A 27,706-nucleotide genomic window follows, 5' to 3' on the forward strand; every position below is an offset into this window, starting at 1 on the left:
AGAAATCCTATTTTGGAGATTCAAAGAACCAACCTAAGAAACTTGTTCCCCACTGCCAAGGAATGGACTAAAAATAGAATGTATTGGGAAAGAAGTTGGATAAATCCATGAACAAGTCCATGACACGTTATTAAAGGCAAATTGCTATCACTGGAAGCTGCCCCTATGGACAGCCATAGCTTCCTCTTGCCTGTCAGATACAGTCATGGGCTGGGCACATCCAGACTTGCCTGCTTCCAGTATGGAGTCACTTTCCTTTTCTCAGAGCAGTGGGCAGGTACCATGAGAGGAACTGAGAAGAATCCACCAGACGCTACAACACTCCAACACTAATGTTCTGTTTTAATCTTTATCCACTCATTCCTGTAGGGCTTGTAGAATTCACACCACAGCTCACATACAAACTTGTTTTCCACTTACCTGGGGACAAGGTGATATTACTAATTTTGATACGTCTATGTAATTATTTTGTCAACCATCCTAATACTAAACAATACTGTACCTTGCTAATATGTTGTATGGCACTGTTCCTCTATTTTTGAACTTAATTATTTCCAGCGTCACATAATCAAAACGGTGTTTTAGACCAGGCTTGATGGTGTGTTGTGGTCTTGGGAGTTCGAGGTCAGCCTAAATTACATAGCCAGTCTCAAAACAAACAAACAAACAAACAAACAAACAAACAAAAAAGCCCCAATGCTTTAGATCTATTATAATCACATGTGGAATTTAAAAACTTATTATTATCAGATTAAAAATTCTGAGAAAGGGCTGGGCGGTGGTGGCGCAGCCGGGCGGTGGTGGCGCACGCCTTTAATCCCAGCACTCGGGAGGCAGAGCCAGGCGGATCTCTGTGAGTTTGAGGCCAGCCTGGGCTACCAAGTGAGTTCCAGGAAAGGCGCAAAGCTACACAGAGAAACCCTGTCTCGAAAAACCAAAAAAAAAAAAAAAAAAAAGATAAAAATTCTGAGAAAGGACTACTTCAAGAGAATTACCTGATTTTTAACTTTTAATTTTTATGATTTCAAACTTACTAGGGATTTGAAAGAATAGTGTAAGGCCCTCTAGCATGCCTGGGGAGTGATTCTCCCTAGGTATCACCATTTCTAAGAGCTGCTTTCATACTTCCCTTTGTCACATCTAATGTTTCTCAGAATGTGTGTGAGTGTGCAATTCACACATCTGGTCCAGCTGGCCAGTGCCAAGTCTCCAGTCTAGATAGAGGCCTAGACGGTATGATGCTTATACTTCTTAGGAAATATAAACAGTTATCTATTCACCCTAGACACATTACTGAGACAGACAAAAGAAAAAATTCCATGAGTCTAGCTTGGAGAATTGAACAGTGAGTTTAAACGAGGATTACGTATAGAGTATGGGTGAGGGGTGACCTATGGGAGCACAGGTATATAGTTATATCACAGAAGAACAGACCCTCACCACCAGGGCATTTGTTAATAGCCCATACATCCTCTGGAAGAAGTGGGGACAGGGAGATGCAGGTCTGTGAGCCTTGGATCTTGGTAGGGTCTAATTTCGAGACAGGACCAGCCATGGCATGCCATGAGGGGGCACAGCCACCAGGGTATGCTCCAATAACCCCAGCTGGGTGTTTCCCTTTAAAAGGAGGCCCTCTTAGGTGGTAAACAGAACACCTGCCTCCTGGTTCGCAGCCACACAGCCAGCTTCTTGCCCATGTCTCTTTCCTTGGGCTTTTCTCGGAACCACATCACTTCTCCTTTGGTGATGGGTGTCATGCTGGTCTCTGTCCCGGTGCCCATCAGCTGTCCACTGCCCTCTGCCCACAACACTCTCTCTAGAGAGGACCCCCACTGCAGAAGCCTGCCTTAGGGATTCTTTTTTCCACACTTCTCACCCACCCATCCCTGTTATCAGACGTGGATTTTATTTCTCTTCAGAGCAAAGGGCTTCTAGGCAATTTTCCCAGGATGTGAGGTCACCAAGATTTATTTTCATTTTCCCACCCCATGCAATCCTTTGACTAAAATCAAAGTTCCCATGGTCAGGGCTTCAGCTTGCCCTACCCTATGTCTGGCGTCTGGGGCTCCCCTGGAGTCTGACGGGGAAACAAACGCATGGACGGTAGAAACATAAAAGCTGAGGTTTCTGGAACTATCCGGTTTTAGCTGGTCCTGTCCTTTGTGTGTATTTCAGCAAAACTGGAGCAACTATGACTGCTAAGAAACGCTCCTCTTGGCTACTCATCAGCCAAGAGTCACAGACAGAGGTCACTTGCCGAGCCTCTATGATGTGCAGACATCTGCAGAGGGAGACTAAACTGGAGTTTTGGGTGTCTTGGTGCCCCGGGACCATGGAGGCTTCTGTCGGTTGTGAAAGGGTGTAGGCCATCAGGAGGGCAGTTTTCAGGAGCTTTCATTGAGGGGGAAGGCTTAGGGGAAGGATGGCTTGTAATGGAATTTCAGAGGGCCGACGCCGAAAAGACCTGCTCCATTTGTCCTTCGCTTTTCTCCATTCCCTGAGAGCTCTCCGCTGAGAAGTGGCGGGGAAGCGTCTCAGCCCAGCGGCCTGGGAGAGTAGCAGGTCAGAGGTAGGGAGAGCATCAACAGCCCTGACGTCATGTGCTGACTGTCCCCAGTCACTCCCAACCCCGCACACGGCTGCCTGGTGTCCACGAGTCCTTGATGGGTAGTTAACTTCTTCAAATTCCAGAAGACATCCCTAGTCGGGCGGGGCTGTTTAGAACTATAAACTCATGGTCAGTCACCACAGGGGCTTAGAGCAGCCGAGCCTAAGAGTCCCTTTTAGGCCTTTGAGACCAGGATTTGAAAACAGGATGATTCTTAAGTCCCTTCCAACTCTGAAAATTCCTGTGATTCGATGACATCAGTACGGTGAATAATCAAGCTGGCGCCAAGCCAAGGTTGGCTGTGCTCCTCCGCGCGCACTTCCTCCCCCTCCTTAGAGACACAGACTGCTCCATTGGCTCTTCGAGTGGCCCGGTCCACCCGGCACCCACCGGCACAGGAGGAACCCGCCTACACGGAGCCACTGGCCCCACCCCTCCTTCACCCTTAAAATCGGCTTGAGCTGTTCAGGGAGACCGAGCCTGCGGTAACCCAACAGCTCAGCGCCAAGGAGAAGCCCCTGCAAGGCTGAGAAAGAAGCAAGCATTCGCGGTAAGCTGCATTTCTGCGCCTATGTCACAGCCGACTCCTCTTCTCTCCTTTTGAAGTGTTTGGGGATAAACTGAGCCAGTGAAGGAATGCTTGTTGGAAGCACAGATTTGTAATTCGGGCAGAAAGAGGACCAGCTAGCATCCACACTTAAGGGGGAGGTTTTTGCAATGACTCCGGGTAAGCTGAAGGGGTTCCTAGAGGGAGAGAACAGGAGAGATGCGTTTCTTGCAGAAGTTTTGCTTGCACAGTAAGGGGAGAAAGTAAACAGAATGACTCGGGTTCTCTGAATAGACAATGGGAGCGGCACTAACGGGCAGTAGCTGCATTCAGCTGGAGAGCTGAGAGGATCCTGGCGGATGCTGTATGGCTGCCTTCTTTCCTCAGTGGCCCCGCTAAGAAACAGGCTGGGCATCAAGGAGGGGGATTCGCCTGGACAGCATGATTAATAGGCAGGAAGTGCTGGGAGAGAGAAGTCGGGACTTTTAGGAACCTCTCATTACCACTTGGAGTCAGGATGCAAAACTGCGTCTGGTCCCTCGCCCGGTCCATCACATCGTCTCAACGTTTTACCAGTCAGTTTCACCCCTTGCTCATCACGCACCAATGCGTTTGCTTTCTCACGCTGCGGTAGGAAAAGTCTAAAAGCTCTCGGGATCTCTCGGGATTCAGGACCTTTGTTTTCCTAACCTCACTGAGACAGTGGGAGGACCCCGGAGGGTGGGGGAGGGAAGGAAAAGTATGCAGAGCTCCCAGATAACTAAGAACAAACCTCAGTGCCAAGAAATGCCGTAGCCATGGTTTATTTGGTGGCCAGTTTGGAATGATACAGTGGTCTTCCGCATCGGATAATGGGGTGGGGGCATATACAAAAAAAAATGTGTGTGTGTGTGTGTGTGTGTGTGTGTGTGTGTGTGTGTGTGTGTGGTTCAGGTGGGGGTTTACAATCACAAATGCATGGAATATACTTACTGAAAGACTATTTAGGAATGTTTTGCTGAGCTCCAGACCCTGGCCTATCCAGAACCAATCAATGCAGGTCAGCAGCATGCTGAGTGCATACAGCCAGCCGGGGTTAAATCATATTCAATCCCAGACAGACTATTGGAAACACTAAAATGTAAATAGTTCCCTCTGCCCATCAGTTTGTTCCACCTCAAGTGTTCTCAGGAGAGCCAGCCTGTCTCTTGGTAGAAGCAATACTAGCTACATACACACACACACACACACACACACACACACACACACACACACACACACACACCATACACCAAAGCTGGATTAGGGCAGACTTTCCAGGACACCCCCAGATTATTTGGGAAGCCTCCTGTGAAGCTGGTCTGCTTCCTCCCAGACCCAGGATGCTTGATGCAGCCGGGAAGGGCTGAGGAGCATCCGAGTTTCTGCGAAGGCTTTGGGGACTGATGAGGAGAGGAAGAGGTGCATACATTCAGAGCGCAGTGTGCTCAGCCAGGGAGTGAAAATGACTCACAGAGTCGTGCAGGGCTCATCAACTGGAAGAACTGGTGTGAGCTTTAGGGTGAAAACATATGTGGTTGTTTTCAGTCTGTGGTGGAGGCTGCAACGTGGCTCATCAGCAATGGCAGTGGGCTTAGTCCATTCAAATCGTAAAATTCCCACACTTCTCTGAGACACCAAGTCTGTGAGTGAGAGCCGTTTGCGGTCTGAGTTGAAATAGTTACTGCAATCTGACTGCTCGGCCACTGTGCATCTACTGTCTCAGAATAGTTTCTCGCTTCTTTGTTTTCTCTGAGTGATTTCAGCTGTGGTCTGGTAAAATCGGGTCACGAAGAACTGGACTATTCTGTTAATTCCTTTTGGGGGGCCATTTGCTTTGGGCATATTGGCAGAAAATTCTGCATGAAGTGACTAAACACAGAAACGGAGAATGAATGCCGGCTTCGAGCTAGCCATGTGACAGGTCTCACTTCAAACCCAGAGTGCTGATGGCCCAGATTTATAGAAAATTAGAGCCAGAGCTGGGGCTGTAGCTTAGCTGGCAGAGTGTGCACCTAGCATGCAGGGAGCCTTTAGGCTTGATTCCCAGCACCACATAAACTGGGTGTGGTGGCGAACACCTGTGATCCCTAGCACTCTGGAGATAGAGGCAAGGAGATCAGAAGTTCGAGGCTAGCCTGGAATACAATGAGATCTTATCTCAGAAAGAAAGAAAGAAAGAAAGAAAGAAAGAAAGAAAGAAAGAAAGAAAGAAAGAAAGAAAGAAAGAAAGAAAGAAAGAAAGAAAAGGAGAAAGAAAGAAAGAGAAAGGGAGAAAGAGAGAGAGAGAGAGAGAGAGAGAGAGAGAGAGAGAGAGAAAGAAGGAAGGAAAGAAAGAAAAAGGAAGTTACAAGTAGAGAGTCTCAGAGCCTTGGTTAAACGCCATCGTCTTCTAATACTGGCCCAACTGTCTACTTTCACCTTTGTGGGAGACAGACTTTCATAGGTAGGAACACAAGGTAAGATTAAGCTCGATTCCTGGTTACTGGAACAGAGAATGAAGCAGAATGCTGGGCATGTAGCACTCATATCTCTGGCATGTTTGAAGGGGCGGCCCAGGAGAGCTGTGTCAGCGCAGCCCAGGAAACAGGAGCCAGCTCTTCTCCGTGCAGTAATTAAGGAACTAGGTGTCCTTAGCAGCGCTTACCATGCCACTGGCCAAGATTCTGGGGGGGACCTGTGATTGACAGGTCCGACTGAGGTGTACAGACTGACTATGCGATGCTCCTGGTACACATCAGACAGAGGCCTCTAGCATTTTCTCTGGGGATTGACCTAGAAGACCCGAGTCCACCTGGGGCCCCTGAAGTGATCACTGCAAGGTTAGGCTGGCCCCACGCACTGTAGACTTTTGTACTGAAAGTCTTTTATGTGGAGGCAAATGTTCTGTTAGCTTACACCTAAGGATTAAGGACACCACACGGAAGTGGCTAGATGTGTCAGCTGCTAATTCCAAATTCCCAAAAAGCTTTTGAGGCCCTGGTGTGTGGTGTAAATTGGCCTGAAAAAGACACAGAAGAAAACAGATTAAAGATGGGATACAAGATATCACTTTGCTCTCAGGAAATAATGGCTCCTGTTCATACTGCTCTCTGAACACTGATGAAGGAAGGGCATGACAAATTCTGTCATCTGTCATATGAGCTAGGAAAATTTGTTATTAACTCTTGAAGACTGTGAGGACCCCAGAGGGCTTGGCACTTCTTCTTTATCAGTAGCTTCAAGCAATTTGAGCTGTTGACAAGGGTATTCATGACGAGTGCAGTGCATACCGGCCATGCATCAGGTCTCCAGGATCTGTATCTCTTACTTCTCTAACTTCTGGAAAAATACCCAAGGTGGAAAGGATTAGCTCATTAGGAAGCCCAGGAGACTAAGACTCGGAGAAGCAGCATTGCCCATCCAGACCTGTAAACAGGGGGGTGGGGGGAGGTGGGGGGGTCTAAGTTGAGAGTTCAAGGGTCATGTTCCTTGCATTGAGAAATGCTAGCTCTCTCTGTTACTAGTAGGGCTGGGTTGTAGGTCAGTGGTTGAGCATGTGCTGCTAAGTATGTGCAAGGCTCTGGGTGCAACCCACAGCTCCAGAAACTTGAGAGAGAGAGAGAGAGAGAGAGAGAGAGAGAGAGAGAGAGAGAGAGAGAGAGAGAGAGAGAAGAAGAACAAAACAACAACAACAACAACTCAGAGACTGAGATAACTCAGGAGGCAGGTGTCAGTCCCCAAGCTACCAACCACCTCAGAGAGTGCTTTTGAAGTTCTGTCTTGGTTTCATATCTGTAAAATGAGATATGTTGTCTTAAGTGATTAATGAACATAAGGTGCTTTGAAAACCCAATGCCAGGCAAGTGTTGGCATTAAGATCCCTGCTGAGTAAGTGGGGATGTGGGTTCATCCATGCCCAGTTCTCATTCACTGCAGCGCTGCTTTCTGGAAAGGCTGGAAAAATTCAGATTCATTTGTGGAATGGCATGATGAGCCCTTCTGATCATGACCTGATTCAAGAGTGTTACCAGCCAGGGGCATTTCACGGTTGATTCATTGCACCTGGGTAGGGTGGGGTTCACTTTAGGGAGTGAAAGGAGCCTGGGAGCCTAGATGGATCCTGGACTCTCTTTGTTTAACCACACACACACACACACACACACACACACACACACACACACACACACACACACACACAGAGAGAGAGAGAGAGAGACAGAGACAGAGACAGAGACAGAGACAGAGACAGAGACAGAGACAGAGGGAGGGAGGAAGGAAGGGGAAATTCTCTCTTTGTTATAAAGAACTCTGTTCAAAATTGAAAAGAGAAGATAAGCATTTGACCTACGGAAAATTACTTTTTTTGAGAAGTTAAGAATTGCTTTTGAAAATCACATTTATTTGTTTATTCATTTGTTTGTGTATGTGTGTGTGCATGCATGAGCACTCATGCTTGGGATCACAGACCAACTTCCAGTTGATTCTCTTCTCCACCACGTGGGTCTCTGAGCTTGAACTCAGGTCATCGTTGCCTCGACCTGCTGAAGCGTCTCATCAGCGCTAGAGTTTCTTATACGCTGGCCGATTTTGAAAATAGTTTAGCTGGGCGTGGTGGTGCATGCCTATCATACAGCCATCCAGTAAACAAACACAGGAAGGTCAAAACTTCAAGACCAGCCTGAAGGATACAGCAAGTTCTAAGTCAGCCTGAGCTACCTAGGGAGATCCTGTCTAACACCAAACAACAACAGAAACAAACAATAAGGCCCCAGAAAGAAAAAAACCAAGGGCCAAGAATGTGGGTCAATGGTAGAGCCTAGCTTGCTCAGCATGCTGATTTAATCGCCGGTATATCCACTCCCTGCACAGGGAGGCAAATAAAAGCCCCAGACTGAACCGTGTATAGGGGTGGGGTGGGCTGTCTCTGCTTGGACAAGGAGAGGTAAGCTGTTTTTTCTTTCTTTTGAGTCAGGGTCTCTGTGTGGCTGGACCTCAATATGTAGCCCAGGTTGGCCTCAAAGTTGTTGTGGTCCTTTTCCCTCTGCCACTAAGTGCTAGGGTTCTGGGTGTGTGCCACCAGGCCAGGCCAGAGGGGAGCTGATGTGGTAACCTGATCCCCTTTCCTAGACCCACTACCTACTAACAACTCACCTCACCTCTTTATCTGTTCTAGAAACATGTCTGTGGTGTTGCAGGGGTTCTGGAGACTTCTCTTAATTGGCTGGCTTTCTGGGCTGTGGTGGCGGTGGCGCGTGGGTAGAAGTGTGGCTTCAAGGCCATGTGTTATCTTGGGATTATTGTTGCTCTTACAAGCTGACTCTCCAACTCAGCTCTCCGAGAAATTTTTCGACAAAGCTATAAGAACCCCCGGAGCGTCCTTGGCAAAGACGGAAGCAGTACAACGTAGCGTAAGGTACGAAGTAGGACAGCAGTGTGGCTTCCCAGTGGCCTGTCAGGCTCTGGCCTCGTCTTACCTGCTGGCTCCCTTGCTCAAGTTCAAAGTGCAAGTCCTCTAGTGCACCAACATCTAGATGAACAACAGCATAGCTTGCACACAATCTCCGACTGAATGTATATAGTTGACCACATGGACGGAGTTCCTTTATTGCGAATCACTTTCCCATATATTATAAAGAAGGGAACTATGGCCAGTGTGTGAATAAAAGCACACTATCCACTTACCACTTATATCACAACAGAAGCCCCAGAAAACCAGCTCTGGAGGAGGACGCCAAGTCCAGCCACTTGGGTTTGCTTTGCAGGGAGCTCATTTTCTATCTCAGCATGGGGAGCAGCATCATTATTCATCTCTTCATTCAGTCATTTTTTTTCCTTCCTCTCAATGAGTTATTAAATTCCTTCCTGAGAGCAGATTTTGTTGGGGAAAGATGGCTGTGTGAGGGATGTAAAGAGGACAGAGCCATGCAAAGGCCCTGAGGACATGTCCTCTGCCTTTCCCAAAGCTTCCTGTCAATCAGCTTATCGGTATTTCAGTAGCTTTGTCTGATCCAGAATCTAGCAGTTACTTCCCGGCATCCATCAAGCACTCTTCCGACTTGTGGCACGCTTCTGATACAATCTCCGCTCTCTCAAAATGGTCCATGCTCTTCTTGGCTCTTGGAAACAGTCCATCCATCTCCAAGGAGAGCCAGCTTAGAGCAAGTCCCCCATCTTCTTCCCTTTCTCCCATCATTAGCAGATGAGGGGGGCAGTTAGCAGTGCATGGTTGCTGCAGCTCACAGGACTGCACCTGCACCCAGGCAGGAAGGGCCGAGCCACCCATGAGATGAGCACGTATTTCAGAAGAGGATTCGACTGACAAATGCAGATGTGCAGGTTGCACACTCCCCAAGAATGCCCGTCAACACCACGCTTCCTGGAAATCTAGACCGAGCTTTATTGGCAAAGCCATGTACCCCGCGTTTTCTAATTCATACAACAGAAGCTATGTCAACTTGCTGGACTGTCACTAAAGAAAGTGCTTCTTTCAAATCCATAAAACCCAATTTTGTGCAAGGGTGGGCCTGCCAGAGCCGGGACTTTGGGACCTTAGAGATGACAGTCTCACAGCCATTTTTACCACCCCTCTCAGTATTCAGGGACAACAGCCTAACAAAAGTTAAGACAGACATCTTCCCTGCCTCCCAATCCCTTCCCTTCCATTTGCTCCTCCCTTCTATTCTCCCTCCCTCCCTTCCTCCCTCCCTCCCTCCCTTCCTCCTTTCCTTCCTTCCTTTTGCTTGTTTATTTTGTTTCACTTTAGTTCTTTAATAATACTGGGAAATTACTATATATGCAACATGAAGAGAACACAGAAAAAAATTTATATATTTGTACTCATAAAGCAAGCCTCAGATGGATTCCTTAAACCCCACCCACGAGCACCCATGAACACCTCTGGTGGGTGCCCAGAGTCTATGGAGTCAAACTCTCACCCTCTGGGCCTTGAGTTTAGGTCCACACTTCTACTGGCCGCTTTATTTTCTGTCCCAGCATCGACCGTGACCTCTCCACCCAGTTTCCACAAAATCAAACCAAGCTTCCAGGTTTTCCTCCCCTTCTTTCTCCTGCTTTTGGGGCTGCACTGTTTTTCATCTGGCTTGTGACTAACTCCCCTGTCATCCTCTTAATGCCATGTGGCCCATCCAGCAGCCTGCTAGAATTCTCTCAGTGTAGAAAGAGAGATTGGTTGTTTATGCGCAACTCATCTTCACTGGCTCAAGGCCCAGCAAGGCCAAAAGCCCAGATAGATGCGAGCAAGTGACAAGTCCTTAACCCTGAGCTCCTGTCCCTCCTGTAGAGAAGGGACTTACTATGATGCCATGCAGCCGTTGGAGTCTTCACAGCCAGCCCTGTCTGTGAGCTCCGCCTCTTTATCCGCTGCCCCTTCTGTCCTGCTGTCCAGAAAAAGAGCTGGCCTCTTGGGGGAGAGCAGGGTGCGCATATGCATCATTGATGCACTTTTTTACTCTGTAATTGTCTGACATCTAGCAAGCCCCGAGTTAGTTGGGTACGGTGGCGGACTCCTATAATCCTAGTGTGGTGGTTTGAATGAGAATGACCCCCTCATACTCATATTTGAATGCTTGGTCCGAAGTTGGTGGAACTGTTTGGGAAGAATTAAGAGGTGTGGCCTTGTTGCAGGAGGTGTGTCTTTGGAAGTGGGCTTTGGGGTTTAAAAACCCCACACTATTCCTAGTTTGCTCCCCACCCCATCCCCCACCCCCACCTCTGCCTCATGCTTATGGATCAAGAGGTAAGTTCTCAGCTACTTCTCCAGAGCCCAGCCTGCTTGCTGCCATGATACTGCTATGTTGGTCATGAATTCACCCTCTGAAACTGTAAGCAATCCCCCCCTTAAATGTTCTCTTTTGTAAATTGCCTTGGGCTTGGCACTGCGTCTCTTCACAGTAATAGAAAGTTACTAAGATACCAGCACTCCAGATGCTGAAGCAGGATTGGACCATTGCCCTGTCATCAAGACCAAACTGGCTACACAGCCGGATCCTGTCTCAGAACCACAGAAACAACCCCAGTAACTTAGTAGGTTTCTAGAGCAGAGACTAGAAAGCCCCCCCGCCCCCCCCCCGCGCCCCCCCCCCCCCCCCCCCCCCCCCCCCCCCGCAATGGGCTGACTGGTGTGAAAAGAAGAGAGCTTGAGTCATTGAGTCACATTTGCAAAACTGTTCAGTTTCTTCCTGTCCTCCAGGCCACCAGGAACTAAGGCAGGAAAATCAGGGGATAGCTACACTGAACTCTAGTGACAGAATTAAGGGCGAAGTGAAGTGGAATTTTGGGGAAACTGGGAAAGAGAGAAGTTAAAGGAAGCTGGGAAAGGGAAAACTCCCCATGAAGAGATCCCACATGCCCGTTGGGGTGGCCTCCCTTGCCACTTCCTTCCTTTTGGAATTGTCAAAGGCAGAAAGGTGCTATAGCCCTGCTGGCCCTCAGTGAGGAAAGGCTTCCACAGCCCCCAGTCAACCCTGCTAGGGGCAGGTCAAGAAGAGCAAAGATCCTGGGAGCCCTTCCATCCCTGCCAGGGAGAATAGTCACTAGTCACGGAGGGTGGGTCCCGCAGGACAGGACTCCTCGTGAGCTCATCTCCAGTGCGCTCACTCTCTCCCCACACAGCTTTTTGTTTCCTCCCCTGGGTCTCTGTACTTCTTCCTCTGAGGCTCCACACTCCCTCCACCGTGGCCATCGCCATCATCCCATCCTGCACTTTCTTACTGAACCACCTTCTCTGCTCCTCTACATTCTCACTATCGCTCTGTGCTCCCTCCCTGCAGCTCCAGATGAACGCAGCAGGCACTAGTCTCCCAGCTCAGCCTCCTTTTCTGTTTTCACCTTGGAGCCGAAGGGATCTTGGGGCACATGAAGAGGCTAGGTGGCACTCCAGAAAGTCAGTCCTTTTCAAAAAGCAGAGTCGGCAGGCAGGATGGATGCTGGTAACTTCGGAGCCAGTGGCTTGGGGGGGCCTGAGTGGGTAGTGGTGGGAATCAGTTGTTGTGACTGAAGGGAAATGAGTCAGGGGAGGAAAGTCCTGCTTTGATGCTGTGGACGGAGGAGTGAGAGGGCTGGCCAGACCACAAGAGAACCGGGCCAACTAACCTACTTTCAGCCACCAAAAGCAGAAAGCGTGGGGGAAGGGGAGTGGAGACTGGATGGGGGTGGGGGGTCAAGAGAGATCCAGTTCAGTGAGCAAACAGCAGATGCCACCACTGTTGCTGTAGATCTGCTCTTCACCAGATCTGTGTGTCTACATAAAAAGAGACAGGTGTTCCAAAGGGAACTGGGGCCAACATGGAGGGAGCCTCCCCTTTGATGGGAGAAGGCCATGCCTCAGAAGCAGGATTATCCATTACAGTTACCAAAGCTGGGGCATCTGAGGCAGGTCACCTGGCACCATGACATGCCAGTAATAGAATCTCCACAACTCCTTCTGAGGTAGTTAGTTATTCTAAGGAGTGTTACTTTTGTTTATGCTGTGGAACATTTGCTTAATGATGCAAAGATGTGTTGCGTTGTTTTTGTTGCGTTTGTTTAACTCAGTGAAGCTGTGATTCTTTGCCTGTCTAAAACACCTGATGGTCTAATAAAGAGCTGAATGGCCAATAGCGAGGCAAGAGAAAGGCTAGGTGGGGCTGCCAGGCAGAGAGAATGAATAGGAGGAGAAATCTGGGAGAAAAAGAGGAAGGAGAGAGAGAAGGAGGAGGATGCCGGGGCCAGCCATCCAGCTACACAGAGTAAGAGAGATACACAGAAATAGAAAAAGGTAAAAACTCAGAGGCAAAAGGTAGAAGGGATAATTTAAAGTTAAGAAAAGCTGACTAGACGCTAAGCCAAGCTAAGGCCAGGTGTTTATAATTAAGAATCAGCCTCTGTGTGTAACTTATTTGGGAGTTGGGTGGTGGGCCCCCTAAAAGAGTAAAGAGTAAAAAACAACAATTAGAGAAGACCGTACTGTGACTCCTAGCTCATCCCAGGACGGGGTTCCTTCTCAGGAAGTCAGGCCCAGGTGATGTGGCCCCTGAGTGGCCAAGAAGTGCCAGAGGTGGTCTGTCTTACTCTTCAGGCCACAGGAATGCTTGGGAAAAACCACTTCCGGCAACCATTGCCTATCAGCAGATAACTGCGTAAGCAAATCATGATCTCAACAACAGACTGTCATTCAGCCTCCAAACGGGCAAGAAGTCTGCAGTGTGGATGACCTTTCAGGACATCGTGCTAAGTGACAGACACTGTATGAGCCCATGTCTGTCATGTACGCAATGTAGTCAAAATCACAGGCACAGAAGGTAGAACGGTGGTGGCCAGGGGTTGGGAGAGCAAAGAGCCATTTATTAATGGCGAAAGGATTTCAGTTCACCAGGATAAAGTTCTGGAAATGGGTGGTGAGATGAGTGCATGGCTGTGTGTGTGTGTGTGTTTAATGCCACTGAGCTGAATATTTAATAATTAAGGTGGTAAATCTCATGCTACCTGTACACACACACTCTCTCTCTCCACACACACACACACACACACACACACACACACACACACACACACCCCTCTCTCTCTCTCTCTCTCTCTCTCTCTCTCTCTCTCTCTCTCTGTATATATATATATATATATATATATATATATATATATATACAGACAGACAGACGTGTGTAAAATCTTCCAGACAATGTCTGTAAGAGTCAATGCTGAAAGGCTCCCCTGAAATAAAGTCACAGGGTCCTGAATTTCCTACGGTCCTTTGCCCTCCCACATCACATGCATAATTGCTTTTGTTTTTTTCTTCTAAAACTTAAGGGACACGGAAGAAATGGGGAGCCAAACGAAGACCGAGCTGTTGTGTGTAGTGCTGCTTTGTGGAGTGGTTTTCACATTGCCTGGCCAGGTGGGTCCACCTCCATGCCTCACCCCGTTGGGCCACCAAGCTTACAGATGTTCATGGTGTGACCCAATGTTCATGCTTCTCCCAAGCATGTCGGGTTGGGAGAAGTTCCGAGGAGTGGTCACAGACATACCGCACACACTCCCTTCTGGGTAGAATACTTACGATCCAAGACCGGGCAGAAAAGTCCGAGCACGTCTGTGACTGAAAAGCTCTTAACGTTGCTTCTGTGCCTTTGACTGTCTTCTTTAGAGCCAGTTTGTTAAAGAATGTGTGTGCCAGTGAATAGTGGTACACATTTGCAATCCCACCAGTGAGGAGGCCGAGGCGGGGAGATCACAGGTTTGACCTTAACGTAGGCTTCAAAGAACCAAGGCCTAGGGTGAAGCTCAGTGGGAAAGAGCTTGCCTAGGGCAGGGATATGGTCCCCAGTTGGGGATGGGGGTGTATTTGAATGCATCCATAGGGTACTAAGAAAAGACAGGCATCGTGAACCACCGAGTAGGTACGCTGACAGAAGCTGCACCCGCTTTCCAAAACCTCACCTCAACACAGGGCACTGTGTAAGGCCAAATGGGCAACAGCTGGGCACAAGATTTTTGTGAGAAGGGGGCATCCCAGTAGCTACATAAAGGATGCAAATGGATTCCCATTCTGGAATCCACAATCCATGCGCCACTACTTAAATATAAAATGACCTCAGTAGAATTGGAGTTTCAGTTCATTGGTCACATTGGCTACATTTTAAGCAGTCTATGGCCACATGGGATCAGTGACGCCAGCATTGGACAACACAAATCGGAAGCATTTCTGTTGTGCCCCAAGTTCTTCTGGGTGGCATTAGGTGTGTAGAAAGAGCAGAGACTTTGACAAAAAGGTGCTCTGTCCGGACCACTTACCTGAAGGGGAGCTCATGAGCAGATGGCTCCTGATTGGTCTTCCCCGGCCTGCACTGACCTCTCCTCCATCCTGGTCTCTTTGCAGGGAATGCACAACAGGTTCAGAAGAGGAGCCCGGTCCTACAAAGGTAAGGGGTGGATGGGGAGGCAGGCCCAGGCCTCATAATGCTTTTGACACTCATGGGATCTCTGTTCCATCCAGTACCGGCTTGTGGGATGGTTATGACATCTTCCCAGGTGATTCTGTGGAAATGCCTGCTTACTCACCGTTTGTCAGTCAGCTGGGGCCAACCAGCCCAGTTTCCAGGGGAACCTAATCAGGCTGTCCTGGGATAATAAAGCTGGTGACATATAGCTGTGTGGGGGTGGTACGTACATGCCTATAATCCCAGCACTTGGGAAGCTTAGGCCAGTCTGGGGTGCACAGCAAGACCCCGTCTCAATATGGCTCAAAGCATTTGATATAGAGATGAGAGAACAGCCCTAAAGGACACAGATGACTCACAGAGGCTGCCAAGGTCCCCCAGCAGAACCTGGGAATGCATTGCTGCCCAGTCCTCTAGGTGTTCCCGGCCTGTGTCCACTTAACCTCTGCTACCATCCCTGTGTTTCCATCGCTTCCTGTTGGTAAAATCGGAATAACTGACCTGGGCTACCTCACAGAAATCTTCTAAGTTCCTGTCTTGAGTTGATTCTAGAAAGCACAGGTTTCCATCAGGATTCCAAGAAGAGTAAAAAATGCCCCCAACGGACTTTCTTGACTGGAAATCAACCAGCTCTAAGTCCAGCCTCAGGTCCCTACCATTCCCCCTCTCTATCTCTCTGCCCCTCCCTCCCTCCCTCTTTCCTTCTACCCACTCATCCCTCCCCCAGCTCTCCATTTCTCTCTCTTTGTCTTTCTCTGTCTCCTCCCTCCCCTCCTCCTCACTCTTTCTTTCGTGAGGTGAGGGGGTGCTAGGCCCTTCTCTCTGTCTCATTTATTTTCTTTCATTTTAATTTTTTAGTTTTGTAATTTGTTTGTTTGTTTTTGGAGATGGAGTCTCATTATATAGCCCAGTCTGGACTGAGACTGACCATGTAACTGGTGCAGGCCTCCACCTCCTAAGTGCTGAGATGACAGCCATGTACCACCAAGGCTAGCTTTGGAACACTCCTCTAAACTCCAAAGAACAAAGAAAGGGGTTCAGTGTTCCAAGACTGTCCCTTGTGGTGCTTTCAAAGCTCCTGTTTTTGGTAGAGAAGGAACTAGAGGTATGCAGAATGGAGCAGCTCTGCTCCAGAGGAGGCCTGAGAGGGGAGCGGGCTCCCGCTGAGATGCTGTCCCTCTTGTTGGCTCAGCCTCCTCCTTGTGGATAACAGCTCTCCCTGGGGTGGGGTTTATCTGCAAGGCTCTGCTGTTACTGGAGAAAGCCAAGGTGATTGCAGGCTTAGGAAGATGATTGGAGACCTTTAGGCAGCTTTTGGAATCTGGAGCCTTGGGGACTCTAATCTTTGTCCCTTCAACTTGAAGAGGAATAGAATTCCTCGGTACCACTGGGTGGTTTTTTTTTTTTTGGGGGGGTGGACACTACATGAATAATAAACCTCAGCGGAGTCAGTGTCTGACTCAAAGTAAAGGAGACAGACAAAACACAGGCAGATGTGCCCTCTTTCATCCCGCTTTCAGTTACCCTGTGGTCCAAGTCAACACTTCTTTAGAAAAACGGTTGCTAAATGTCTGCTATAGTTTCATTACATGAAAAATTCTATTAAAGTGGCACATTTTCGGACAGACGTAAGTGCCAGTTTCCCTTACTTTAGCATAAAGCGTTTTTTCTGAATGGTAATACTCTACAGATTGGAAACCCTGGTAGTGAGTTACACAGAGAGGTATTGTTTTCGCTGATTTTGTTTGTTTTGCTTTTGCAAGACAGGGTTTCTCTGTGTATCCCTGGCTGTTCTGCAACTTGCTCTGTAGACCAGGCTGGCCTTGAATCCAAAGATCTGCCTGCCTCTGCCTCCTGAGTGCTGGATTAAAGGCGTTCACCACCACCGCCACCACCACTATCCCCCAAATTACCAACTAAAAGTGGGAAAATAGACTATTCCTTAATATAAATTTATTTTAATAGTCAAATTATCTCAAAATAAAGGTTCATCCAAGGAAGATAATAATAAAAGAGTTCTAGTGGCAAAAAAAAGTATTTGCTATCATCATCATATTTCTGAGAAATACACAATAGATTACAGTCACCCGTATCTACTGGGGATTGGTTCTAGGGCCTCCCTGGGGTACCAAAATCCACAGATGCTTAAATCTTTTTTTGTAAAATGACATGGTATTTGTGCAAAACCCATCTTCCCATACACTTTAAGTCACTTGCAGATTATCCATGATGTCTAATATACTCTAAATGCTGTGGTCCCAGATATAAAAATAACGGGGCACTATGACGTATTTTGTAAGGAATAGTGACAAGGAAACCACGCATGCTCAGGACAGACTCTAGGCCTCACCACAGAAGAGCTACAGAGGGTTCACTGTGGGTTGAACGCGGAGTCCGGGGTGGTAGGGCTTTCCTCTCTTCTTGCGCGTGTCCTGACGCGACCACCCTGTTTTGTGCTGCAGTGACCTGCAGAGACGAGCAAACACAGACCACTTACCAACAGCAGCAGTCCTGGTTGCGCCCCGTGGTCAGAAGCAGCAGGGTGGAATACTGCAGGTGCATCGGCGGCTCGGCGCAGTGCCACTCCGTGCCTGTCAGAAGTACGTACCAGCTTCTCAGGGAGGCCTTGCACCGGAGCTCAGGCTCAGGGCCCCGAACCCTTCCTCAGTGCTTCCTAGCACAGTCAGATCTTCAGCATGTTTTGGGTGTGATCTGCCCAGGCCAAGGTGAAGGCACTCCAGGAAACTGAGGTGGGAGGGGGTGGGGTGGGGGGAGGGGGTGGGGTGGGGGGAGGGGGTGGGGTGGGTGGGTGGGGGGAGCCTTCACTTGCCCAGCCTCAGTGTCCATATATGTGGAGCGGGAAACAATACGCATGCTGTGTAGTTGGCAGTGGGGTTAGTTGCGCTGTGGACTGTGGAATGGTGGCTGACATACAGAACACTTCTGCGATTTTAATTCCTATGTTCTTGGAGCGGCTTTGAAAGTAGTTTGGGGTTTCCTTGTTCACACTCGACAGGTTGCAGTGAGCCAAGATGCTTCAATGGGGGTACGTGTCAGCAGGCCCTGTATTTCTCAGACTTTGTCTGCCAGTGCCCTGATGGATTTATTGGGAAACGCTGTGACATAGGTGAGCACTTTGGTTGGGTGGGTGTGAGCGACATTCTCCTCTCAAACAGACCAGGGAAGGAAAGGAACTGTGTGCTGGAGGGCAGGGGACAGGGGAGGAGAGATGAGGTCATTTCGAGAAGGACAGTATTGGGCCAAGTGGTCAGAGCCTGAAGGGTCAGTCAGGGTCTCTCTTGGCCACAGTGTGACCCTGTCCGCCCAGCTCACGATGAGCTCCAGGGGCTTCAGCAGCCAGCCTGCTCCACTGTGCTGAGGCAAGGCAGAGGTTCCTTTGAGAGCCCTTGGGTGTCCTTTTGTCAATCAGATACCAGAGCCACATGCTTCCAGGACCAGGGCATCACCTACAGGGGCACGTGGAGCACAGCAGAAAACGGGGCCGAATGCGTCAACTGGAATAGCAGTGTTCTCTCCCTGAAGCCCTATAATGCAAGGAGGCCGAATGCCATCAAGCTGGGCCTTGGGAATCACAATTACTGCAGGTGAGAGGTATCTTCCACAGGGTGAGTGTGTGGTGTGTGTGTGTGTGTGTGTGTGTGTGTGTGTGTGTGTGTGTGTCTGGTATGAAACACCACATTCAGAGGAAGACCTGGCCAATCGATCATGTATTCTAGAAAAGCAGAGCTGATGCCCCTTAGACTGGTAGATACAGATAGCTATATAGATATGTAAATGCATACACTGCATATACATATGTAGATGGGTAGAGAGATGATAGATACGTATATGCATACATAAATAGACACATAGATGATGGCGATAGATATATCAATGCATTCATCTATCAGTGACTGGTAGATTGGCACATGGATGGTAGGTAGATAGAAGAGGTAGTTTTGAAGGCATCAATTCACATCTCTGGGTAGGCATCTGAATCTGGAATTGTAGGGCTGGGAACAGGCAGGAACTGCCATTGCTTTTCTTGGTGCTTTTCGGCCTTAAACTGTCAAGACAAAAATGCACCCTCCTTGTCTGGGATAACTTAAAACTCAACTGATTGTGGATGTTAGCCACAGCTACAAAACATCTTTATAGCAGTACCTGGGTCATTGTCTAATTACATACCTGAGACTATATGTCAGCCGTGTTGACACACGGGCAGTAATTGTACACACTTGTCAACTTGGCACCCTTATACATTTCCTTATAATGTGCTTAATCCCCCAATCAAGGGCGCAATGAAGTCATACTCGTGCCTAACATAGTAAAACTTGACAGCAGTTGGCCCATGATGCACTAACCTTGCCCCTAAACGCGTGTCTAGTCCTTGGGCCAGGAGGAGAGGCTTTCTGTTCAACCCTCACCGGTCCTCCCTGGCTGATTTTTCAGAAACCCCGACCGAGACGCGAAGCCCTGGTGCTACGTCTTCAAGGCAGGGAGGTATACCTCAGAGTTCTGCAGCACACCAGCTTGCCCTAAAGGTGAGTGACAGCTACCCTGCACCTTCCCCTGAAGTATCTCCAAGGATTGTAAATTTAACTGTCCTTTCATGCCCAAGGAAGGAAGGAGCAGGCTAGGAGCTAGCCACTGTGGCTGCGGAGTGAAGCGGCCGAAAGGCTATCTCCTCAACCAGCTTGTCTGCTAGGGTTTGTTTAGCCTTGGGCTGATTCCCTACCTCCCATCAACATCCTCATCTATAAAGCATAGGATGAAGCTGAACCCATGGTTTCTAGTCCTTTTGGGTTGTTTGTTTGTTTTTTTTAATTATTTCTTTTAGTTTTTGAGACTATAATATCATTTTCCTCTTCCCTTTCCTGTCTCCAAACCTTCCCATATACACTTTGCTGCTCTTTTAAAAATTCATGGCCTCTTTTTTTCATTAATTGTTGTTACATGCATGCATATATATATATATATATATATATGTGTATATATATATATATATGTATATATATTCTTAACTTTAGTTACTTGTATGTATGTTTTCAGGGCTATTTGGTACCGATGACCAATTGGTGTGTTCTTCCCTGGGGAAGACTATATTTCCCGTTCTCAGCATTCCTTATTCACCTGTAGTTCTCTGTGCCGGGCTGAGGCCTCGTGGACTTTCTCCCATCTGCTTGGCAGGTCTCTTGTTGTTGCTCTTGTTTAGGCAGTCATGTTGGTGAGACTTTATGGGTGTGGCTTCTGACATTCCTAGGAGACTCATAGCAAACTCCTTGATCCTCTGGCTCTTACGCTGTCCTTCCGCCCCCTCTTCCCAAATGATTCCTGAGCCTTGGGTGCAGTATTTGTATCCAATGGGACGGGCCTCCACAACTCTTCATTTTGATTGGTTGCGGTTTTCTTTCTATAATGATCTGTCTCTCTGTTCTGAAGAGAAGTTTCCTTGACAAGGGGTCAGGACTACACTTACCTCTGGGTATGAGGACAAATATTTAGAATGTAATTAGGGATTGTGCTGGTTTAGTAAAATGGCTGCTATAGGTTCTCCTCCAATACCATGACTTTGATAGCCCTGGGTAGCTGGCTAGGTTTCCAGTACCAGGCCTGATTTCTCTTGCTGATCCCTTCCTCCTCTGGTCAACATTAGGGTTCAAGGATCGGGATAACTTTACAGGTACCTTTCCACCATAGTGAAGTAGAGAGGCCGACATGGTCAGTTTCACACAGAGGGGAACAAGGACAGGGTGGGGCAAATAGACGGAAGTGGGTAAGGCTGGCAGAGCAAAGCTGAGAAGGCAGAGCTGCCAGCATGACCCCACGGCAGCGCCCGGGCCCCCTCACCATGGACTGTCCCGGTAACCCCTCTAACGCCTTCACAGCATCTCTCAGCACCGTCACCACGGGTGGGACTCACCCCTTCCTGATGAACCTCCGCAGCTTGCTACATCAACATTTAACCACTTCGGCTTTAACTTGAGATATATTTTGTTCCAGGAAAAAGTGAAGAATGTTACGTTGGAAATGGGTTAACCTATCGTGGCACCCACAGCCTCACTACATCTAAGGTCTCCTGCCTCCCGTGGAATTCCATGATCCTGATAGGCAAAAGTTACACGGCATGGAGGACCAACTCACAGGCACTCGGCCTGGGCAGACATAATTATTGCCGGTATGTAGCCGTGATCTAAGGGAGTCGGCTCCTAGCAGAGAGACTGGGTTATCGGGTGGGAGAAGACCCAGTGTTAAGCATGAAAGATAATGGACATTATCTAGACAAACCTATTAGTTTTCTACAATTCAACTTATTTCTTATATACATCAATCTTTTTAAATTTTAAAGATTCATTTATTTTATGTATATAGTGTTCTATCTGTATGTATACTTGCAGGCCAGAAGAGAGCATCAGATCCCATTAGAGATAACTATGAGCCACCGTGTGGTTGCTAGGAATTGAACTCAGGACCTCTGGAAGCTCTCCAGCCCTAGACTTATTTTTGAGAAACAAGATACATCAGTTTTGTTATTTTTGGCAGGAGTAGAGTGGGGTATATGTGTACTTGTTAGTGTGGGTGTATGCACATGCATGAAGGTACATGTATACATACATAGGGGTGTGTGTGTGTGTGTGTGTGTGTGTGTGTGTGTGTGTGTGTGTGTATGTGTGTGTGCGGCCTGAGGTTGACATCAGGTATCTTTATTCTTCTCGATTTCTACCTTTATTTTTTGAGACAGAGTCTTTTACTGAACCTGAAACTAATCTACTAAACTAGGCTGGCCACTGAGCTTCAGAGACCTGCTCTCTGCCCCGAAACCCCTGCCTCCTGCCCCCACTGGGATTACAGGAGCAGGTTGCCATGCCTGAATTTTTTTTTTTTTTTTCAGACAAGGTCTCACTATGTAGACAAGGCTTGCCTGGAACTCACTGTGTAGACAAGGCTTGCCTGGAACTCACTGTGTAGACAAGGCTTGCCTGGAACTCACTGTGTGGACAAGGCGTGCCTGGAACTCACTGTGTGGACAAGACATGCCTTGTAGACCTTCCTGCCTCTGTCTCCTGGGTGCTGGAATGAAAGGTGTGCTCCACCAGACCCAGAGCTGCTGGCTTTTTATGTGAGTTCTAGAAATTCAGACTCTGGTTCTCATGAGAATGCAGTAGGCACTTTACCAAACGAGCCATCTCCCCGGCCTACGGATACAGAGATTTCACAAACAAAAGCCCTATTCTTTTCCATTATGTTCTATTGTAAAAACCTCCCCACAGGGCAGCTCCAGTTCTCCCCAACACTGTGCCACTCATACAACAAACAGAAGCTCAAAGGAATTCTCTTCCCCCAGGGTGGGCCTGCTGGAGTGGAGCAGAGCTTGGGGTCCCTGCTCCGGGCTTCTTGCTTCGGCTACGGGACTGGCCTCCTTCTATTCCTGAGATGTGACTGTCACTGAAACTCTCGAACTCTTATTTTACAGGAACCCAGACGGGGATGCCAGGCCTTGGTGCCACGTGATGAAGGACGGAAAGCTGACGTGGGAATACTGCGCTGTGTCCCCATGCTGTAAGAGACACTCCACCACTCCCCCTCCCCCAGGCTCACCTCTTCACTATTTTCTCTGCCACCCCCTGTGTCTATACCACCCTCTTAGCCTCTGTAACCTCTGGACCTCCAGGAAGGCCAGGCCTTTGGGGCAGCGGTGACTGAAGCTAGGGTGGACAGTCATACTTGTCCAGATCCGTCGGGGGTAATAAGGAGGGACAGAAAGGAAGACCAATGTATCACTTTCTCTTCAAATGCAATAGGCCCTAGCTTTTCTCTCTGGCTACCTCTGTTGAAGGTGCTGATAGTCCTGGTGACCGTGGAGAGAAAGAGGTCTCACATTGTGGCTCCTTAGATAGCAGCTGTTACATTTCTCCAGTAGCCTGGTGACAGGGACACTTTAGTGTCCATTTATCTGAAAACGCCCTCAGAAGTCATGTGGCCTACCGAGTTCTGTGCCCTTCCACATCCCCACAGAGCCCAGTTAACACAGGGGAACTGAGTTGATAATGGAGAACGGGAGCCAGAAAATTCAAGTTGGCACGTGTCCCCTGCACGAAAGTTTAGTTTGGAAATTGCCCAAGAATAGATTACTACCCTGTTCCCATGAACACACGGTAAGCCAGAGTGTTCCTCCAAGAGCAGACTCTAATTGGAAAGTAAAGCATAAACTGAGCTCCCAGCTAAGGTCATTTGTGATGGGTTCATCTCAGGAAGTCCACAAGGACCTCAAAGGCTACCGTGTTAATAAGAGCCTTGTGATGCAGTGGGACTTGACTGGCCTTGAAGGATAGATCAAGCTGAATAGATGGAAAAGAAAAGGGGTCTCAGAAGGAAGTCTGCAAGCCTAAAGCCTGTGTGGTATCTTAAACCAAGAAATCACTGTAGGCAAGATCGGAAGGAATGGTGTACAGAATGTACAGAAGAAAGATTCCCTTGGAGTCAGAAAGACTTGGGGTCTAGTCCTGGTGTTACTGGAACCTCCAGTGAAAGTTTCCCTGACTTCCTGCAATTTAGTTGGGAAGGATTAAGATACACATCTATGATATTTGGCAATCACTGCACTCAGCAAAGGAAAGGGGTAGCTTTCGCCATCATTCTGCACCAGTGTGCCGAAGGGCAGTAGCCTGTAAAAATCAAGGTTCTGACGGAAGAAAAGCTATGGTGGATTCTCTCAGCTCTGTGCCCACACTGCAGGTCTGACCCCCTCCCCCTCCCCTGTTCTTTCCTCTCCAGTCACCTGTGGCCTGAGGCAATACAAACAGCCTCAGTTTCGAATTAAAGGAGGACTCTTCACAGACATCACCTCACACCCTTGGCAGGCTGCCATCTTTGTCAAGAACAGGCGGTCTCCTGGAGAGAGGTTCCTGTGTGGAGGAGTGCTGATCAGTCCCTGCTGGGTGCTGTCTGCAGCCCACTGCTTTCTGGAGAGGTATGGGCTTCCCGTTCTCTGAGGCTTTGGAGCTAGTAGCCCATGGGAGTCACTCATGGCAAACACCAACCGCAATTAAAAAAAAAAAAAAATTACAAAACATCCTAATAGTGTTTTTCTGCTAGGTTTCCTCCCCAGCATCTTAAAGTGGTCTTGGGCAGAACATACAGGGTGGTCCCTGGCGAAGAGGAGCAGACATTTGAGATTGAAAAATATATAGTCCATAAGGAATTTGATGACGACACTTACGATAACGACATTGGTAAAATGCCATTATTTTCACGCGCCCTTCTTTCTCAGCCCGGTCCCTCCCCTCCCCCTCCTCCCTGATTCACTCCTCTCCTCCCAGCATTACTGCAGCTGAGGTCAGATTCCAAACAGTGTGCCCAGGAGAGCAGATCTGTCAGCACGGCCTGCCTCCCTGACCCCAACCTGCAGCTTCCTGACTGGACAGAGTGTGAGCTGTCTGGCTACGGCAAGCATGAGGCATGTAAGTGGAAGGAAGTCTTGGTCCCATCCTCATCTATCATGTGGTAGTCAGGCCGATGGAGGGGAAGCGGTCACACAATGTTCTGGTCCCCATTCTGACATGACACAGAGAAATGCAGGCGAGGACTCTGCCTGTCTGTATGATGATAAGCTACCATCCGCTTCCTTGGGGACACTGTGTGCGGGTCACAGAAAGTTGGGACAGGGAAGCGCTCTGAAGAGCTTTACAGTCCAGTGGAGACAGACAGGAAGGGTGTAAAGGTGGATGTGTTCTTAGATACTGGAATTATACAGGCTGAGTTTGTGTCCCCAGCTTGCATCTGGCTTAGTTGTGGGACCCTGGGTATGTCATTCAGTTTTCTAATAATGTCAACTATTACTGGAAAAGCCAGCTTTCTCTGTCCAAAAGGCTTCTGAGTGATACTGAGACCCTAAGCCATCTGTACCTTCTCTTTCAGCGTCCCCGTTCTTCTCTGAGCGGCTGAAGGAGGCTCATGTTAGGCTGTACCCATCGAGCCGCTGTACATCACAGCATTTGTCTAACAAAACCGTCACAAACAATATGCTGTGTGCCGGGGACACCCGGAGTGGAGGCACCCAAGACCTCCATGACGCCTGCCAGGTAAACATGCTGTCCAAACACTCTGGGTCCTCCTTTCTGCAGCAGGTTCTTAAGCAGCGGGGAGAGTAAGAGCCACGCTGGAGGGTGTGACACTTGGGAGAAAATGATAGAGAAAGGTCAAAGGTCCTCAAACTTAAGAAATCAAAACTGCAGGGAACTTCTGCAAAACTGAGTTTGTGGACAGGAAACTCCACCTAGCACAGAAATTCCCTGCGAGCCCCATTGAAATGATAGGTAAAGCAACATAATTAAATCTTTGTCTTCTGAAGGCGTTGGGGAACTTGGACCTGCTTTGTAGGATGAGGAAAGGCATGCCCCCGGGATGCAAGATACTGATAGGATGTGAGAAAGAGTTCTTAAAGTGCCTGGGAAGCAAAGCATTTTAGGTTCTCAGTCCTCACTGGACTTAGTACTCACAATTCCTGATTACTAAGGGGCTAGGGTGTAAGCACAGAGTAACCACTGATGTAAGACCCAGATAGTAACAGGCAGAGCATCGCTGACATTAAGACCCAGATAGTAACCAGCACAGAGCATCACTGACATTAAGACCCAGATAGTAACCAGCACAGAGCATCACTGACATTAACATCCAGATAGTAACCAGCACAGAGCATCACTGACATTAAGACCCAGATAGTAACCAGCACAGAGCATCACTGACATTAAGACCCAGATAGTAACCAGCACAGAGCATCACTAACAGTAACATCCAGATAGTAACCAGCACAGAGCATCACTAACAGTAACACCCAGATAGTAACCAGCACAGAGCACCCGTTCACATTAAGACCTGGATAGTAACCACCTGATTAGGAAAAGTGAATTATAGCTCACTGAGGCCATACAACTAATTAGTAGCAGAGTCCCAATCACACTTACTTTATTTATTTATTTATTTATTTATTTATTTATTTATTTATTTATTTATCTATTTATTTAAGAGATGGATCTCATTATGTAGTTCTGGCTGGCCTGGAACTCTGTGTAGAAGAGGCTGGCCTCGAACTCACAGAGAGCTACCTGTCTCTTCCTCCGAAGTGTTGGGGTTAAAGATGTGCACCACCATGTCACCCACTCAAATCAGATTTTATAAAGCTTGAGCGGTTTTTGTTTTTGTTTTCTGGGTGCTAAGAATGGAGCTCTTGGCTTTTTCAGAGGTCAGGTGACTGCTTTACTGCTGAGCCACACCCCAGTTCTGAACAGTTAAGTCTGTGTTTTTTGGTTTTTAGTGGATATTTATTTATTTATTGGATTTTTTTGAGACCAGGATCTCATTCACTGTGTGGTCCTGAGTGTCATGGAACCCTATTTGTAGACCAGGCTGGCCTTAAACTCAAGAAATTCACCTCCCTCTGCCTTTTGAATGCTGTGATTAAAGGCATGTGCCACCGTGTCAGGCTCTTAATGCTGTTTTACCAGAATTAAGATACAGTTTAATCTGTAGCCTCAAGTCTCTCTCCCTAAACCAAGTTCTCTGAGGGCTACAGTCTTTGTACTACAAAGAGCCATCCAAATACTCTGCCATATGTACAAACAATTAATCTATGCTCTTCCACAGGGTGACTCCGGAGGACCTCTGGTGTGTATGATCAATAAACACATGACCTTGGTTGGTATCATCAGCTGGGGCATTGGCTGTGGGCAGAAGGATGTCCCTGGGATATATACAAAGGTTACTAATTACCTAGACTGGATTCAAGACAACATGAAGCAATGACCAAGAAAACCCAGCTCCTTGGATCCGGAGGAGGGCCTACCTTCCCCTTCTATAGAAAACACACCTAAAAGGCCAAACGTTCTTTACTTTATCATCTTCCTAGACTGCCACTCGGCAGAGGGATGGAGGGTCTGTAGGAGAGGACGTAGCGTACTTCACCGGTACTTCACAGTTCCTAAGTTTTCAGGGATGAAGGTCTGACTTTAGGATAAAGTCTGTCTGATGAGAAGATGGGAAAATGCCAACCCTCCCATAACTCTAGGATTTAAAAGAGAAAGGTAGACCAAAGTCCACTCTCCTGGTCCGCCATTTTGTACACTGGACTACGAGACACAAGATCATGTCTCAACAGTAAAACACAGCTTGATCTTTCAGGAGAGAAGTTTGCATTGGGGACAAGGATACATATTTATAGTTACAGCAGGGCCCAGCAGAAGAGATAGGAGTGTTGGCTGGCCAGATCGCAGCCCTATAAAACCCTTGAAATCAAATATTCTCCACGTCCTTCCCACTCCTCAACTCTTGGGAGGTATTCCTTTGTATACAGTGTAAATCTTTTTATCTTTATAAACATTATAGATGGTTGGGAGAACTATGTGATTTTAATAATTGATGAAGTAGCATTAGCATATTTATATATTAATCTATTTTAGTTTTTACTTTGTTACCATAACTTTGTATTATATTGTACTTAAATAATAAACCCAGAGGTATTTTTCACACTTTTCAAATGGTATGTATCCATGGTTTATTTGTGTTCCCCATTCTTTTTTTTTTTGGAGTCAGTTGAAAGACTTCCTTTCAAACATGGGAAATCCT

The 27,706-nt window shown here is 47.9% G+C and overlaps 1 protein-coding gene across 1 annotated transcript; it reads left to right on the forward strand.

The window, feature by feature from the left end:
• Positions 1-2,932: 2,932 nt before the first annotated feature.
• On the forward strand, positions 2,933-27,612 carry Plat (plasminogen activator, tissue type). Its single transcript, XM_052751831.1, has 14 exons — positions 2,933-3,158; positions 13,956-14,043; positions 15,025-15,067; positions 17,548-17,685; positions 18,102-18,212; positions 18,516-18,690; positions 19,538-19,629; positions 21,089-21,263; positions 22,560-22,645; positions 23,861-24,056; positions 24,182-24,318; positions 24,406-24,546; positions 25,004-25,167; positions 26,729-27,612. Exons 2-14 carry the CDS (start codon positions 13,969-13,971, stop codon positions 26,885-26,887), a joined length of 1,692 nt encoding a protein of 563 aa, XP_052607791.1. The 5' UTR covers positions 2,933-3,158; positions 13,956-13,968; the 3' UTR covers positions 26,888-27,612.
• Positions 27,613-27,706: the final 94 nt, after the last annotated feature.

The sequence above is a fragment of the Peromyscus californicus genome, unplaced genomic scaffold (assembly GCF_007827085.1).
Source record: "Peromyscus californicus insignis strain IS unplaced genomic scaffold, ASM782708v3 Scaffold_23__1_contigs__length_62951481, whole genome shotgun sequence".
Lineage (NCBI taxonomy): Eukaryota > Metazoa > Chordata > Mammalia > Rodentia > Cricetidae > Peromyscus > Peromyscus californicus.